At 32.1% G+C, this 14,766-nt stretch overlaps 2 protein-coding genes across 2 annotated transcripts; both read left to right on the top strand.

The window, feature by feature from the left end:
• Positions 1 to 3,693: 3,693 nt before the first annotated feature.
• Positions 3,694 to 4,905, top strand: LOC105778702 (hypothetical protein). The gene has a single exon (XM_012602455.2). It carries the CDS (start codon positions 3,816 to 3,818, stop codon positions 4,410 to 4,412), a length of 597 nt encoding a protein of 198 aa, XP_012457909.1. The 5' UTR covers positions 3,694 to 3,815; the 3' UTR covers positions 4,413 to 4,905.
• A 6,677-nt stretch (positions 4,906 to 11,582) lies between these two features.
• LOC128033868 (disease resistance protein RPS5-like) lies at positions 11,583 to 14,173 on the top strand. The gene is made up of 5 exons (XM_052622354.1): positions 11,583 to 12,334; positions 12,485 to 12,716; positions 12,812 to 12,920; positions 13,039 to 13,422; positions 13,908 to 14,173. Exons 1-5 carry the CDS (start codon positions 11,583 to 11,585, stop codon positions 14,171 to 14,173), a joined length of 1,743 nt encoding a protein of 580 aa, XP_052478314.1.
• Positions 14,174 to 14,766: the final 593 nt, after the last annotated feature.

Genomic DNA, 14,766 nt, shown 5'->3' on the forward strand with positions numbered 1-14,766 from the left:
CGGGAAATTGACTAAGTGTAATTGAATAATGAATATAGGTGTGGAACTGAATTGAATATCGACTTAGAAATGGAAAAGTGAATTTTGAATTGAATTGTGATTGAAAGTGAAAAGTGAAATTATGAAAGAGTACATTTAGCAACAAAACAGTTTAGACAGCAACAGTTGTGTGACTTTGAAAATCACCAAAATGGTGGAAATTTAATTAGAGGCTGAATAATATATGAAATTGAAGCTTAATGAGTCTATTTTCACATAAAAGAAATAGAAAAGCAAAAGAGTTATATATTTTGAGATATTTGAAGTTTAATTAGACAGAGTCAGAATGAGTTTGGAATCCCTGTTTTGACTTTGGAAAATTGTAAAAATTGTACAAAAATAATTATGGGATAAAGTTTATATGTTTAGAATTATCAGTGAATCTATTTTTATGAGAAACAAACGGAAACTATATCTGAATTCTGTACAGTGAGATAATTAATTTTTAGTGAAGAGAGGTCAGAACTGTCAAACAGTGAAACAGGGGAAAATTTAAAGAATAAACTGTACTATTTGGCTAAACTAAAAATTATGAAAATTTTATGGTAAGAATATATGTGAATCTAGTTTTGGATAAAATTTACGGATCTTAATTTGGATTTCTGTAGCTCCGGGTAAAAATAATTTAGTGACTATGACTCGAATAGACAGCTTTGAATATACATGTTAGTGAATAGAGAAATTATAGTTAATGTTGTTTAAATGTGATATACACATAAAGGATGTGGAATGGAGAGGAGGAGGAGGACAATAAAATGTAGGAAATAATTGTGTATAATGGTCATATGCCCGATTATAATCGGTAAATGTTAAATTGAATGGTAAATACGTATTGGTACCGAAGGAACTATTGCGGTTTTGAAAAGCAATTGACCAAATGTATAAGAAATTTAGTCTTGATATATATATATGATAATAATGATATATGGATGATTATATCATTGAGTTGCATTGATTAATTCGGTTTATGTCATGGAAATGTCAAGAACATTTGTCTTTGATATGTGATGATCATGGTTTAAGCTCATATGGGAAAATAAAGTTTCATAGTATGAGAGTGTGGTATTGAAATATATATATTGGATTGAGAAATTAATTTGAATTGTGAACACGAAATATTGTGAATTGAATAAAATGGAAATGGAGCTTTGAATTACATAAGTAAGTATCGGGTCTCGTAGGCCCTATTTGTTATGAATATAATATTTTGAGGATATGTTATAAAGAATTATAAAAGCATGTTAAAAATTTGAAGAGTTTAACTTTGAATGAAATTTTGTAACTCAGTTTAATACGTTTACATGTGTAAGTGTTCTAGTAATGCCTCATACCCTATTCCGGAGTTGAATACGGGTAAGGGGTGTTACATTACAGATAACCCACCAGGTTAGGACGAGGACTCGGTATACAGAGGTGAATATTGAGATATTATGATGACGAGTTGATTTGAAATACCAAAATTTTGAATTTCTATTCAATTGTGATCATTCTATAAGTTGATATTTTGTATGATTTGTCTATTGTTTGCACTGGTTTTCTTGTGACTGAACTCATACTGAGCTCCATAAGCGCACTCCTCCTCTTATTTCCATCTTTACAGATAACCCATTAGGTTAGGATGCGGACTCAGTATACAGAGGACTCGACTCAAATTGATCTTTTTATTAAAAAGTATTTTAGATTTACTATTTGAAATTTCAATTATTTTGAGAATTGTATTATTTTATTTCAATTGTGGCATGGGACTTTGATTTTGGGCTTGTTTAGCATGTATGGTAGTTATTTTGAATTTAGGATATTGAAACATGAATCTACAATTAATTATGCATAAAATTATCTTGATTTTACTTAATTAAAACTAAGTTGAATATCACTATCCGCTGCTAAATTATAATAAAAAAGAGTATTGAATGAATTGAAAATTAACCAAATTTTCTTTTAAAATGATTGTTTTATAAACTCGTTAGTTTACGAACCATTTCAATAGCCAATGTAGTCTCCCAAATTCAAACCTAACATTTAAATCGAATTAGAGAGGTTACAATTATTCAATCTCATATATTAATATGACTCCTGTAGAATTGTATATCTAATGTTGTTGACCATAAAAAAACCAATTTTTGTTGGTTTACTTTTCCAATAATTACATTCTTAGATATCTTAAACTCTCACAAAGTTTTATCTATGAATATATCAGTACTAAAAAAAAAACTCATCAAAAGATGTTAGAAATTACTTATTAAATAGCAAACAATTAAAGATACAGTTGGATCCAAAAGTAATTCAAAAGCCTGACGAAAAATAAGAAAAGTAGGGCAATGGCATGGAATGGAAGGGTTGGCTAAGCCCAATTGCTCTAATCTCCCAACTCACAAATCCAAAGCTAAATTAATGTCGTTTTTCCAGAACTCTTTTTCAAGATAAATGTGAATTTAATTAATTAATCATTTTACTTTTTTTTTTTGCAAACACAACTCTCCATCATTCATGTGGCTGTTGTGGTTTTAGAGATTAATTCATTAATAAAAGTTTAAAACCCAAACCTCCATTCCTTTTAAATCTACTTGCTTGTGTCTCCACGAAATAAAAGCTGCATGCATGGCTGGCTATGCTATGCTGTATATGGCTCCTCTACACTCCCACGTGAATTCCTTAACTTTTAGTTATTTATTTTTTACTTATTAAGTTATATTTTATTGTAGGTTTTATTCACGTAACTATGCTCTTTTTTTTACATCAATACCTCTTCTTTTTTGTCCGTCCCGGCACCTTAACTTTGTTTCTATTAATATTCTCATTCCAAAAAAAATTAGACATCAATATGAGAAAATGAGTATAATTTAGGCACTAAAACATGAATGAAGCCTTGATTGTAGACCGACCAAATGTGGTTCATACTTGCTCGATATAATATCTTTAATAATAATTATTTATATATTTGAAGAAATTATTTCAATTTATAGCCAACTGAACTAATTTCAATCTTCATGTCTGTTTTACTGTTTATGCTCAGAGTTCGTGGTTATCCTTTATAACAATGTCATTTCTCAAGTTTGAACCTTAATTCTTCCCTTAAAAGTGTAATATACCCTACCATCGCACCCATTCATTTAGTTATTTCAATTGTAATTATTTTAACAGATTAACTATATATTAATATATGATATTAATTTATTATAGGTTTTGTATATGAATTACCAATTTTGAGTAGACTTTTTTATGACAAAAACAACACCCTATATATGCGAGATGGGTTTCTTTTTTTCCTTCAAAAAACGAAAGGACATAAAAAATTTCATATTGATTGAATCAGATGACGATGAAGATGAACCAATAATCCAAAATGAGTAAGCAGTGATGAAAGTGAACATTAAATAAATGTCCTAAAAACTTTTCCATGAAATGACAATGATGCTTCCTCTCTGGATTAAGATGATCAGTTTACCTTTAAACCCAAAAGTAAAAACAAGTTGGCATGCATGCATGCATTTCGAGAAAAATCCAGCAATGCCCTCACCCTAGAGCATTCGGTTGCTGATAGCCCACATGTGAATCCACAACACTCAGTACCACACATTATTTGATTCACTTGTCAGATAAGTCTCATGCACACAAACACACTTAACTAGTCTCTATATATAGATGTACCGCCATTTGAGTTTGAAATAGAATCTTCCAAGCTCTTCACTTCTATATGCTCAATTATCGCTTGTTTGCTTACATACTAGTGTGTTTCCCAATATCTAAAACTTTGGGTTTTTAAGTCTTCTTTTAACATGGCACCACATGCAGACGCTTTCACCAGGAGCAACAACTTCCCCAAGCCACCACGACTCTCAAACGACAGCCTCCACCGTACCACATCCGATATCTCTTTTCAACTCAGCAAGGAAGCGCTTGATAATTATAAAGAAGCAGCACCGGTAGACGTAGATGAAAACGAGCTCCCGCCTATATCCGAAGTGGAAGATGCCAAGTGCGAATGTTGTGGGATGAGTGAAGAGTGCACCCCAGAGTACATCGACCGAGTCCGCAACAAGTACTTGGGGAAATGGATATGTGGGTTATGTGCTGAGGCAGTGAAAGAAGAAAAGGAGAAAACGGGAGGGAAGATAGAGGAAGCTTTGAGTGCACATATGAATAGGTGTGCTAAGTTCAACAAGTTTGGGAGGGAGTATCCAGCTTTGTTGACAGCTGAAGCCATGAGGGATATTTTGAGGAAGGGTTCCAGATTGGAAGGCAAAAGTCTTAGGGCTAAAACTTTTAGCCATAGGGACAATAAAGGAGCTCAAAACAAAGGTGGGATTGCAAGGAGTTCCAGTTGCATTCCAGCAATCATAAGGGAGATGAATGATCTCACTGTTGCAAACTGAGATCATCATGTTTGCATATTTGCATTAAATATACTATTTTGAGCCTATAAAATTCCTACCTTAGCTTCAATATACTATTTTTTTTCCTCCTACATGGGTTCTCTCCTTGTATGGACCAAACCTTTTTACTCATCATAATGATTAGATCACAGCCTCAAAGCTTTTTAGGTTGGGTCCAAACTCTCTCTTATATACCTAAATCTACTTAAGGAGTACATTATTTTTCTATCCTTGGTTGATTTGTATAATTTTCCCTCCAATCTTGCTTTAGAGTTTTTCCCTTTTTTTTTGGTGGGCAGAAATTTCTGCCTGCTTTTCTCTCTTTCAGGGATATCAAGCTAGGGTCTTTTAGTTTGGTTCAAAACTTAGAACCCTTTGCTTCTTCATTGCTAATGCTAGCAAGAAATTGTAATTCATTTTCATGCAGTAAATCCATGTATCGAGATATATTGTAGCGTTATCAATAAATGGCTCCTATTATTTTGTGTATCAATACCTGCGTATTTGAAATCTTCTTCATTTGTGATCATATATATATATATAAAAGCACATTTCAAGGTAAAGCCAGTTAGGTTGATGTTGTATCATGTATGATCAGAATGAAATTCCAAATTAAGAAAATAATGAAGCACTACTCCATATTTCTATTTCAAATAAAAATAAACCTCAGTTCTCAACCAATTAATATAATGCCCTTCTTATAAAAATAATATAAAAATAATTAATTAATGAGAAAAAATTAATTACAGGATGGGTTATTTGTTATAATGGATGACAATACTTCCTGACATCCCGACGGTATCACCCTTCTTTTTGGCTAATCATACGCAATCATTAGGCTTTTAAAACAAATAATTTTTATGTGTCGCGGCTATATCAAGCAATATCCGTATGTATTTTTAAAAATACTCGTAACAATGTAAGTATACACAACGAGAGAAAAAAATAAATTTTTTTATAAGTGCCACCGAACTATCAAGCAGCGCACTACTTTAATTTAAAAAAAAAAAAAATTTAATTGACAGCCTCCTGGCTGCTGAGGGCTCTCTTGGCAAGCTCAACTTTCCTCCTAAGCTTCCCAAGAGCCTTGTTATCCATATTGATGTTCTTTCCATACTTTTTCTTAATTAATTTAATGAAGTGCTCTAAAACCTTCCCAAGAGTCTTGTTATCCATATTGATGTCCTTTCCATGTTTTTTCTTAATTAATTTAATGAAGTCAAACTCTCTGATTAAAGTCATCACCTGTAAGAGAAATGACCATAAGCAAAATTCATAATGTAAAACAATTTCTCAAAAGCTTAAAAGTTAAAATAAAGAATTCTCAGCATCCAATAGGCTATCAATTATTTAAAAAAAATTAAAGTGGTGCCACTTGACATCCCGACGGCACTCATAAAAAATATTATTTTTTTTGTTTTTCTCTCATCATATATATCTGTATTTTTAAAAATACGAGTGTCGCCTGATACAGTGACAACATCAAAAAATATATATTTTAAAAAGTCTAATGATTGCATGATGATTGATTGAAAAAGGAGAGTGGTGCCGCCAATGTTTCAGACGACACCGATAAATACGGTAGCAAATAACATATTTTTGTAAATAATTTATCTCAAAAACACATTTTCGTAATTAATTAATTAATTTTTTATATTATTTTTATATAAAAAAAACCCCTAATATAATGCAACACTATTTTAACAGGTTTCAGTATGGATGAATTCAATATGAATATAAAATCATAAAATAAAATAAAATCGAAAACATATCAAAATGGCATCACTTAAGCTTGTGAACTTAACTATGGTTTAAATTTTAGGATTTGTTTGATAAATATTTGAACAAAATTAATCGATTTAAAATTAATATTTTTATGTTATGTTTGGTTTTAGTGTAATAATAAAAGGAAAAATGCATTTAACACGTATGTTTTAAAAGAGTTAGACATAAAATAAAAAAATAATTAGTATAAATTTAAACATGCAATTAGAAAGATGAGTAAAACTTTTGTAAAAATAAAATAAAATAAAATCTCTTCAAAATTAGTGAAAATTTTTCCTTCTCTTTGCCATAAATAAGTCATGTGATTGGCTAAAAATACCAATTGTAATTACTTTATAGTCAGCCAATAACTAAAATATGTGGAAGATATAATACTCCAACCAAGCGTAACATTAATGATTTGTTTTCTTTTACATAGTTTGATGATTCAGAATAAAAGCAAACTGGTAGAATTTTTACTATAGAAAAGTGTGGAAAATGATAAGTAGATAAGAGCTAATTATCACTTAAGAAGAATATTTCCAATTAATCCAATTTTATTTATATTGACATTATATTATCATATAAAGACTTTAGCCTTTAAAATTATATTTCATACTTATTTTTAACTAATATATCTGAAAGAAACAATAATTGCAAGTAAATTAAGTAGTAGGGGTGAGCAAAACTCGATTCGACTCGAAAAAATCGAAAAAAAATTCGAATTTCGAGTTAAACGAATCGAGTTATTCGAATCAACTCGAATTTTTTTCGAATTTCGAGTTCGAATCGAGTTGAGTTTTCGAATTCGAATAATTCGAATATCAAACTATAATATTTTACATTTTTACCCCAAACTCCCAAACCTTTTTACTTTTCCCTCAAAACTTTTACTCCTTCTCACTTTTCCCCCAAAACTTTTACTCTCCTCCCCTCCCAACCCCCCAATCTACCCAAAATTCATTTCCCACCAAAATTTTACTCTCCCATTTATTTTTTCTCAAAATTTTACTCCCAAAAACCCTCAAAATCTTTTATTTTCCCCCAAAATTTTTACTCCCTCCCACTTTTCCCCTAAAACTTTTATTCCCTTCCCATCTCACCTCCCATCTATCCCAAACCCTCCCGCTCTAAATTTTTTTTAATATTTTCCCTCCAAAATTTTACTCCCCCTATTTACTTTCCCTCAAACTTTTATTCCCCAAAACTTTTTATTTTTCCCCTAAACTTTTACTTCTCACCCTTTACTCCCAAATAAAAAATCAAAATATCCAAAAAAAATCACTAAACATAAATAGTAATAATTTTATTTATATCTACTATTTATATTATTAAATTAAATTTCACATTTTATATTATTTATATTATTGAATTGTTTAGTCATATTGAATATTTATATTAAAATTGAATTATTAATTATGCCATAAAATATTCGTGTTAAAATTTTATATTGGTATCAATTTCACATTTTATTTTTAAAATAACTTTTATTAAAAAATCATATTTTTACATTTAATATATTTTTAATTCTAAAATACATAGTGACAAGAATCAAGATAATTGAAACAACTAAGCAAGCAAAGAAGCTAACCAGTAAATAAAAAATTAATAAATAAATTATGAAGTGATGAAAGTTAATAAAAAATTTAATTAAGGTGGACAAATTTTATTACGATGGGTGACAATAGTTACAAGGACCCAATTTTTTTTTAAAATTTAACTCGAACAAATATATTCGATTCGATTCGATTCGAATTCCATCTCACTCGACTAGATTCGAGAAAACTTCAAATAAAGTTAGAATTATAAAATGAGATTCGAAAATTCGATTAACTCGAAAATTTTCGATTCGATTCGATTCGATTCGATCGAATGCTCACCCCTATTAAGTAGTACCAGATGTAGTGGTACGGCAATGCCAACTGTTTCAAGCATTGGTAAAGAACAAAGATGAACATAACGTTATAGTTATACAGTTCAGTTTCCCTACGTCTGCGGGGCTTTGCCTATAGAGAGAATCTACTATCGTAACACCTTGTACAACAAGTGGTTACAAGCACTAACACTCCTCATATTAGCAACCTCATTTTTGCACCTAAGATCTAGATCACTCTTTTCTAAGTTTTCCCCCTGAAAACTTAGGATGTAAACCAAATGACTCACTTGATTACTTACAAAATACGCTCTAAAAAATAAGTTCTAAATAACAAAATAAGTGCTAAAATTCTCTGCACCTTTTACCTACACGAGCCTTGCAAGACTTTAAGGCTTGTTAAGATAACAATCAATTACAATCAATCTTCCCATCAAAATAACAATATAATCAATATGGATAATATCTTCAATATGACCAAGATAAGTCTTCAAATTTTCAGTATATTATACCAATTTACTCAATCTAATCTAATCTAATCTCTTCACAGTAGGAAAGTTGATTTCCTTGATCTAATCCAAACCATTCTTTAAGATATGTTCTCATAACAGGTTTGGAGGTCATAGATGGAGCTACACATATCCACATAATCATCAAAGACGACAACTTAAAGATTTTGTTAACAAAAATTGTCAACTCAATATAAAGCAAGTTATGAGGCTGAGCAATGTTAGACAACAGTGGGCATTGCTCGTGGCACTACTCTAGGCACTCCTCATAATAGCCTCAACAATAAAACATTTATCAAGGTTGAGCAAGCCTTCCATATTTAAAGCACAAATTCAGCTTCACTAAGCAAACTTCAGACCACATAATCTACCCAAATCTCATGAAATCAATTACCTTTTATATAGGGATACAAAGAATCACAAAGTCAGCTCATTTCTTGAATTGCATATCTTAGTAAATAATATTAGTAGGTTAAATAAGAATCCTTGAAAAATAACCTTACTTGATTTAATCTTTTCTCCAATAATAAACCCAAGATTGCCTGCACAAAATCCCCCCCAAAAAATATGCAAGCAAATAACCAAGATATTTTGGTCAAACATGCCAACAAATAAGACAAGTTGTGAGTTTAAGTAGTGCCACACATCGGTGGACATTGCTAGTTGACCGTCCTCATAAATTGCCTCAACAATATCAAAAATATTTTATAACTTCAATTCAATATTTAAATTTTTAACACTTTATTATTTTAATTGATCAAACAACATCTTATAAATATGTACGCGATATAATCCCAAATAGCATATTATTAACCTAATTCTTTTTACATAAGTTAAATTTTCTTTCCGTGATCATATAATAAACATCATTTTTCTCGATTATTATCTTATATACTGCCAGTGAAATAAAAAAAACACTTTACATGACATTTGATATCATTTTAAACCCGCTTCTGGAGCTTTTTTAATCCACTAACCTTGGACAAAATAATTACCTATATTTAATATCTATATTATGTTTTATTATACAAGGTTAATTAACAAATTAATACCTAAAGAATACATGTTTTTATCATGTTAGTACCCAACGTTAACCGGTTTTGGCCTCATTGTGAATTAAGACTTGTTTCTAACAACAAAATCAATGTTGAACAGTATTAATTTGTCAAAATGGTTGACCCACCAACCAAATTACATTGAGATAAATGAATTATTATTCTTTTTTAAGTTTTCTAATTTACTCCCTTAACCTTCCATCAGCAACTAATTAAACTCACATTAGATAACATTATGCACCCAAGTCCTGGCAATCTTGTCAACAACATGGGTGCAAAAAAGAAATCCGAGAATGGAACACCCATTAATGCAATGCAAAGAAAAAGGATGTTTCATGCAGGTTTCAAGCCACCCAAACATTAGACAAAAGGTACACCCACAATAATCCAAATTCTCCATTATATTTTCGGTGTTTTGAGTATTATGCAACAGTTGTGAATAATGCGTGCAGGGTAACCTGTATCACTGTTGAGAGATCATAATTTCAGGCTTTAATGACAATCAGAATGATTGGCCCCAGAGTGACGACCATTAAGGCATCTATTTTTTTTAATTCGACAGGTATTCAACTAGTACTTGGTTTGGCTGCATCTCACGTGTGCTTTCTGTATCATGCAAGAAGAGTCCACACTTTATAACTGCAGTTAGTCAAAATCAGTGAAATCCCAATACAAGAGGACCCCCACAGCCTTCGTATGCAAGGGAGAGAACTACTGTAAAGGAATCAGAAACCCAGCCTAATCGACTCAAGCAAGCTCTGATCACCAACCCAATCCAATCCCTACAGAAACTAATCGGGAGAAGGCGACCCGAAGGAGGAGTAGGAGGTAAATTAACAAAACAAAGACATTGAATCGATTTCTATTCTGCGAGTCAAAGGCTGGCATAGAAAAGAAAACCCATTTTGATTAACTCTTTCCTCTAGCTGCCGTCATTCATCAGCAAGCAAGGAAAGGTACTTAATTTGGTGGGTTTTCTTTGGTACTCGCCATATAAGCTAACAAGTTATTTAGGGACAGATAATTTATATTATATCTCTAATTCTATTCTTCGTAACTTGTTTACCACATCTTCCTTTTATGCTGGCTTCTTCCTCATAAACTATGGTGCTCCATTTCCAGATGAATTTACGCATCCCATATATTCATTCTTAAGTTTTTTTTCCCTGGTACCCATATTGAGTGTGCATATTTAAGATAAACCAAGGATTCTAGATAACATAGCTCACTGAGATATCGCTACAGATTATTTAGGATTTGTGTTTACTACACTTCATATGCTTCCTTGGTCTCACTAAGTACATGCTCTTTTAGATATAGAGTAAATTAAACAAGATTATCCTATCGTTTGGACTCTAAACTAAGGTTTGCATATAATTTAAAAATTTTGAGGTGACAGGAGCTATTAACAATATGGAAAGATGCAAATTTTTTATGGCAAAATCCAAAAATGAACACAGCATGGTGCTATTGCATAGAAAAATCAAATGATAACATACTCTTATGATTGAAACCATGAAATCTATCTCAATTTATTGTGACAGGAAAATGTAATGCAAGTTTAATAACTAGGATTTTACACTTCTGTAACTAATCTAATTCATTCTTTAATGAAATAAGGGACTGAATTCTAGATATCTATGTATACAATTAATTTCATTTCATTATTAGTGGGAGGGAAATTTTCTTGATGCACATCTATCCAACTTGTTTAAAAACCACTTAAAATTTTGTGGAATATGTTCAATAAATGTTCTTTTCATGCCTGTATAGATATAGACCTTAAATGCATTTCTTAGTTTCTAAAATATTGCTCGTTTTGGAGCACTCCGGACTTACAACCATGGAATTCTTTCTGAATAAGATTGATAAACACTTGGCCAACCAGAGAAGCCTTGATCAGAATATGAATGACCTTAAAAGGGAATTGAAGGAATTGAATGGTCTGAAGGAAGACATATAATCTAGAATGAGCACGGAGCTGAGGTCTAGAAAGAAACTTAAGAGAGACGTCCAGATATGGTTGGAAGATGTTGAAAGAATCGACGGCGAAATACAAAGCCTTGATGGAAGAATTGGAAAAAGCAGTGCTATTACACGTGGATTTCGTGCAGAAGATGTTTTAAAGATGCTAAAGGAAGTGGAAGAACATATTCAAAAAGGTAAGTTTCATGAAGGTTTGGTTGTTGACAATCCTCAATGGATTGGACAAGTTTTATCTGTAACAGCTTTATCAGGTGAAGCTGCACAGGCCTATATAGAAGAAATTTGGCTGTACTTGATGGATGATGAGGTTCAAAAGATAGGGTTTTGCGGGATGGGAGGAGTGGGGAAAACAAGCATTATGAAGCTTATAAACAATCAGATTTTAAAGGAGACGTGGAACTTCAATAGTGTGATTTGGATCACTGTATCAAAGGAAATGAGTACTGCCAAATTACAAAAAGACATTGCAAGTAAAATTGGAGTAACTTTTTCTGGTGATGAAGATGAAACAACAAAGGCAGGGATGTTGTTTGAAACATTGTCTCGAAAAAGTAGGTTTTTGATGATCTTGGATGACCTATGGGACAGGATTTTCCTTGACAAGGTAGGAATCCCTGAGCCATCTGCTGGGAGTACAATAGTGCTAACAACGCGATCATTTGATGTGTGTCGACAAGTGGGTTGTTGTAGAGTAGTTAAAATAAATCCCTTAGCGGAAGAAGAGGCATGGAACTTGTTCTTGGAGAAAGTGGGTCGAGTTGTTCTAAATATTCCAAATTTGAAACCCATTGCAAAATCAATTGCTAAGCATTGAGCAGGTTTGCCCTTGGCAATAATTACCGTAGCTTCTTGTATGAAGGGCATTGATGACCTTTACAAATGAAGGAATGCACTAGAGGAATTAAGTTTATACGTTAAAAGTGTTAATGGATTGGAAGATGATGTTTTGCAGCAGTTGCGATTTAGTTATGATCGTTTGAAGGATCTAAAACTCCAACATTGTTTCCTCAGTTGCGCATTATATCCCGAGGATTTCAGAATCAAGGAGGAGGATCTTATTCAACTTTGGATTGCTTTGTGGAGGAAATGGATAGTAGGCAGGCAGAGTTTGACAGGGGTAGTACGATAATGAATAGACTCAAATAATTTTTTGTTAGAAGTCGTTACTGAAATGGGAAATGAGAGATGTGTTAAAATGCATGCTCTTGTAAGGGATATGGCATTATGCATAACAACTGGAACACCTCGAGTCTTGGTAGAAGCTGGTGTGAGATTAATGGAGCCACCAAATGTGCAGGAATAGAACAAGGACCTGGAGAAGGTTTCATTGATGGAGAATTGGGGGTTACAACTTCCTTATCCTTTGCAAATGTCACCACCAAGGTGTCCAATCCTTACAACATTTTTATTGTCTAATTGTCTTATAACGAGTATTCCAGAAGGCTTCTTCAAGCATATGCATGCACTTAAGATTCTTGATCTTTCTAGAAATCCTATCATGAGCCTCCCAATTTCCATAGCAAATTTGAAGAATCTCACTGCATTGTTACTTGGTGAATGTCAAAATTTAGAGAAGGAGCCATCGTTGTCAAAACTTAAGTTTTTAAAGGAGTTGGATCTTCACGCAACAAATATCAAACAAGTACCTCATGGGATGGAAAACTTGTCAAGACTCAAATACCTAAATCTGAATGATGTTGAGCTAGATGAGATCCCTATTGGAATATTATCAAACCTCTCTTTGCTTCAAAACTTGATTATTGGTGAAATGTTGATAAGGGGAGAAGAGTTACATGGATTGAAGAAGCTGGAAATCCTTAAAGGTACATTTTACGATTTGCAAAGCTTCAATATATATGTGCAATCTTTACACTATCAAGAAGAGCCTCGTGAATATGTGATCCATGTGGGTAAAATGGGATGTCGAAATGCAATTTATTCGAGAAAATATATCGAGTTATGTGGTTGTGATTTCTATATCAATCAGATTATGCTTCCACCTAACATTGAGGAATTGTGTATTGAAGAGTGTGTATTGAAGAGTGTTATCTCCATTGCAGAGAAGAAGACTTGCTTTTTTCCAAGTTTATTAAGGTCCCACTTCCCACTTTTGCTTCTCTTAAATTTCTTTATATTCACCGTTGTAAAAATATAAAAAAGCTGTTCTCTGCAAACTGCGTGCCGGCAAATCTACAAGGGCTTTGGGTTACAGAGTGTGATGAACTAGAGGAAATAATAGCATCATGAGGAGTAGAACTGGAAAAAAGAGCAATGGTTCCCGTAGAGTTTTGTTTTTTACAATTAAAAGGATTGGTTTTGAAGAAACTACCAGAATTAAAGAGTATTTGCAGCGCCGACAGAGTAGTGGTTTGCGATTCTCTTGATTATATATCTGTGGCCAATTGTCTGAAACTAAAAAGGATGCCTCTTTATCTTTCCCATCTTCATAATTTCCAACCATCTCCAGCTCTCTCACTCTCTGTTTATATTGAGCCAAAGGAGTGGTGGGAATCAGTAGAATGGTATCATCCTGATACCAAGTCTCTTTTGAAGCCCTTCTTGAGTTTACTGTAGGATCAAATTGATTTAACTCTTTGTTGAAAGTCAAAGCTATGTACACTAGCTGATGTAATTCAATCAAAGCCCTTTCATTTATCATGTATAAATAAAATTTTCTTCTTTTTAACTGTCACCTCTCTTTCCTTTCTAACTTGTATGTTCATTTTGAAGCTTTTTCACTCATCTTTTCCACCTTTCTTGGAGATCTTAGCATACCAATAATTATTTATTGGACAATATGTTTTAACATGAACATATAATGGATCCAGTAGAGCTTCATTGGTTCATTCCAACCTTGTTAAACTCCATTGATGGTATAGGGAAGAAGAGTTCCCTTTTGTTTCATTCATAATTCCTCGTTTTTGCTTCAGATTCTATCAAGACAACCACATGAACAATTGTAGGTATAGGGAAGAAGATATATGATTGATAAATAATAAAGATGCTATAATAATATAGGAATAAATGATTGACTATATACATATAATTTATAGTATCAAAATGTACTTATACATTTAAATTTTAATATGATATTTAAATATTCCTTAAAATTACATATATATATATACAGTTATGAGTTTTTGCACTTGATATAATATGATTATATA

Source organism: Gossypium raimondii, chromosome 10 (assembly GCF_025698545.1).
Source record: "Gossypium raimondii isolate GPD5lz chromosome 10, ASM2569854v1, whole genome shotgun sequence".
NCBI lineage: Eukaryota > Viridiplantae > Streptophyta > Magnoliopsida > Malvales > Malvaceae > Gossypium > Gossypium raimondii.

What these genes read in the sequence shown, in the direction of transcription:
- LOC105778702 (XM_012602455.2), top strand. Translation starts at nt 3,816, where the DNA reads ATGGCACCACATGCAGACGCTTTCACCAGGAGCAACAACTTCCCCAAG.
- LOC128033868 (XM_052622354.1), top strand. Translation starts at nt 11,583, where the DNA reads ATGAGCACGGAGCTGAGGTCTAGAAAGAAACTTAAGAGAGACGTCCAG. An exon ending in AGAACAAGGACCTGGAGAAG is followed by an intron (nt 12,921 to 13,038) that starts GTTTCATTGATG and finishes CGAGTATTCCAG; the next exon opens with AAGGCTTCTTCAAGCATATG. An exon ending in GAAGCTGGAAATCCTTAAAG is followed by an intron (nt 13,423 to 13,907) that starts GTACATTTTACG and finishes TACAATTAAAAG; the next exon opens with GATTGGTTTTGAAGAAACTA.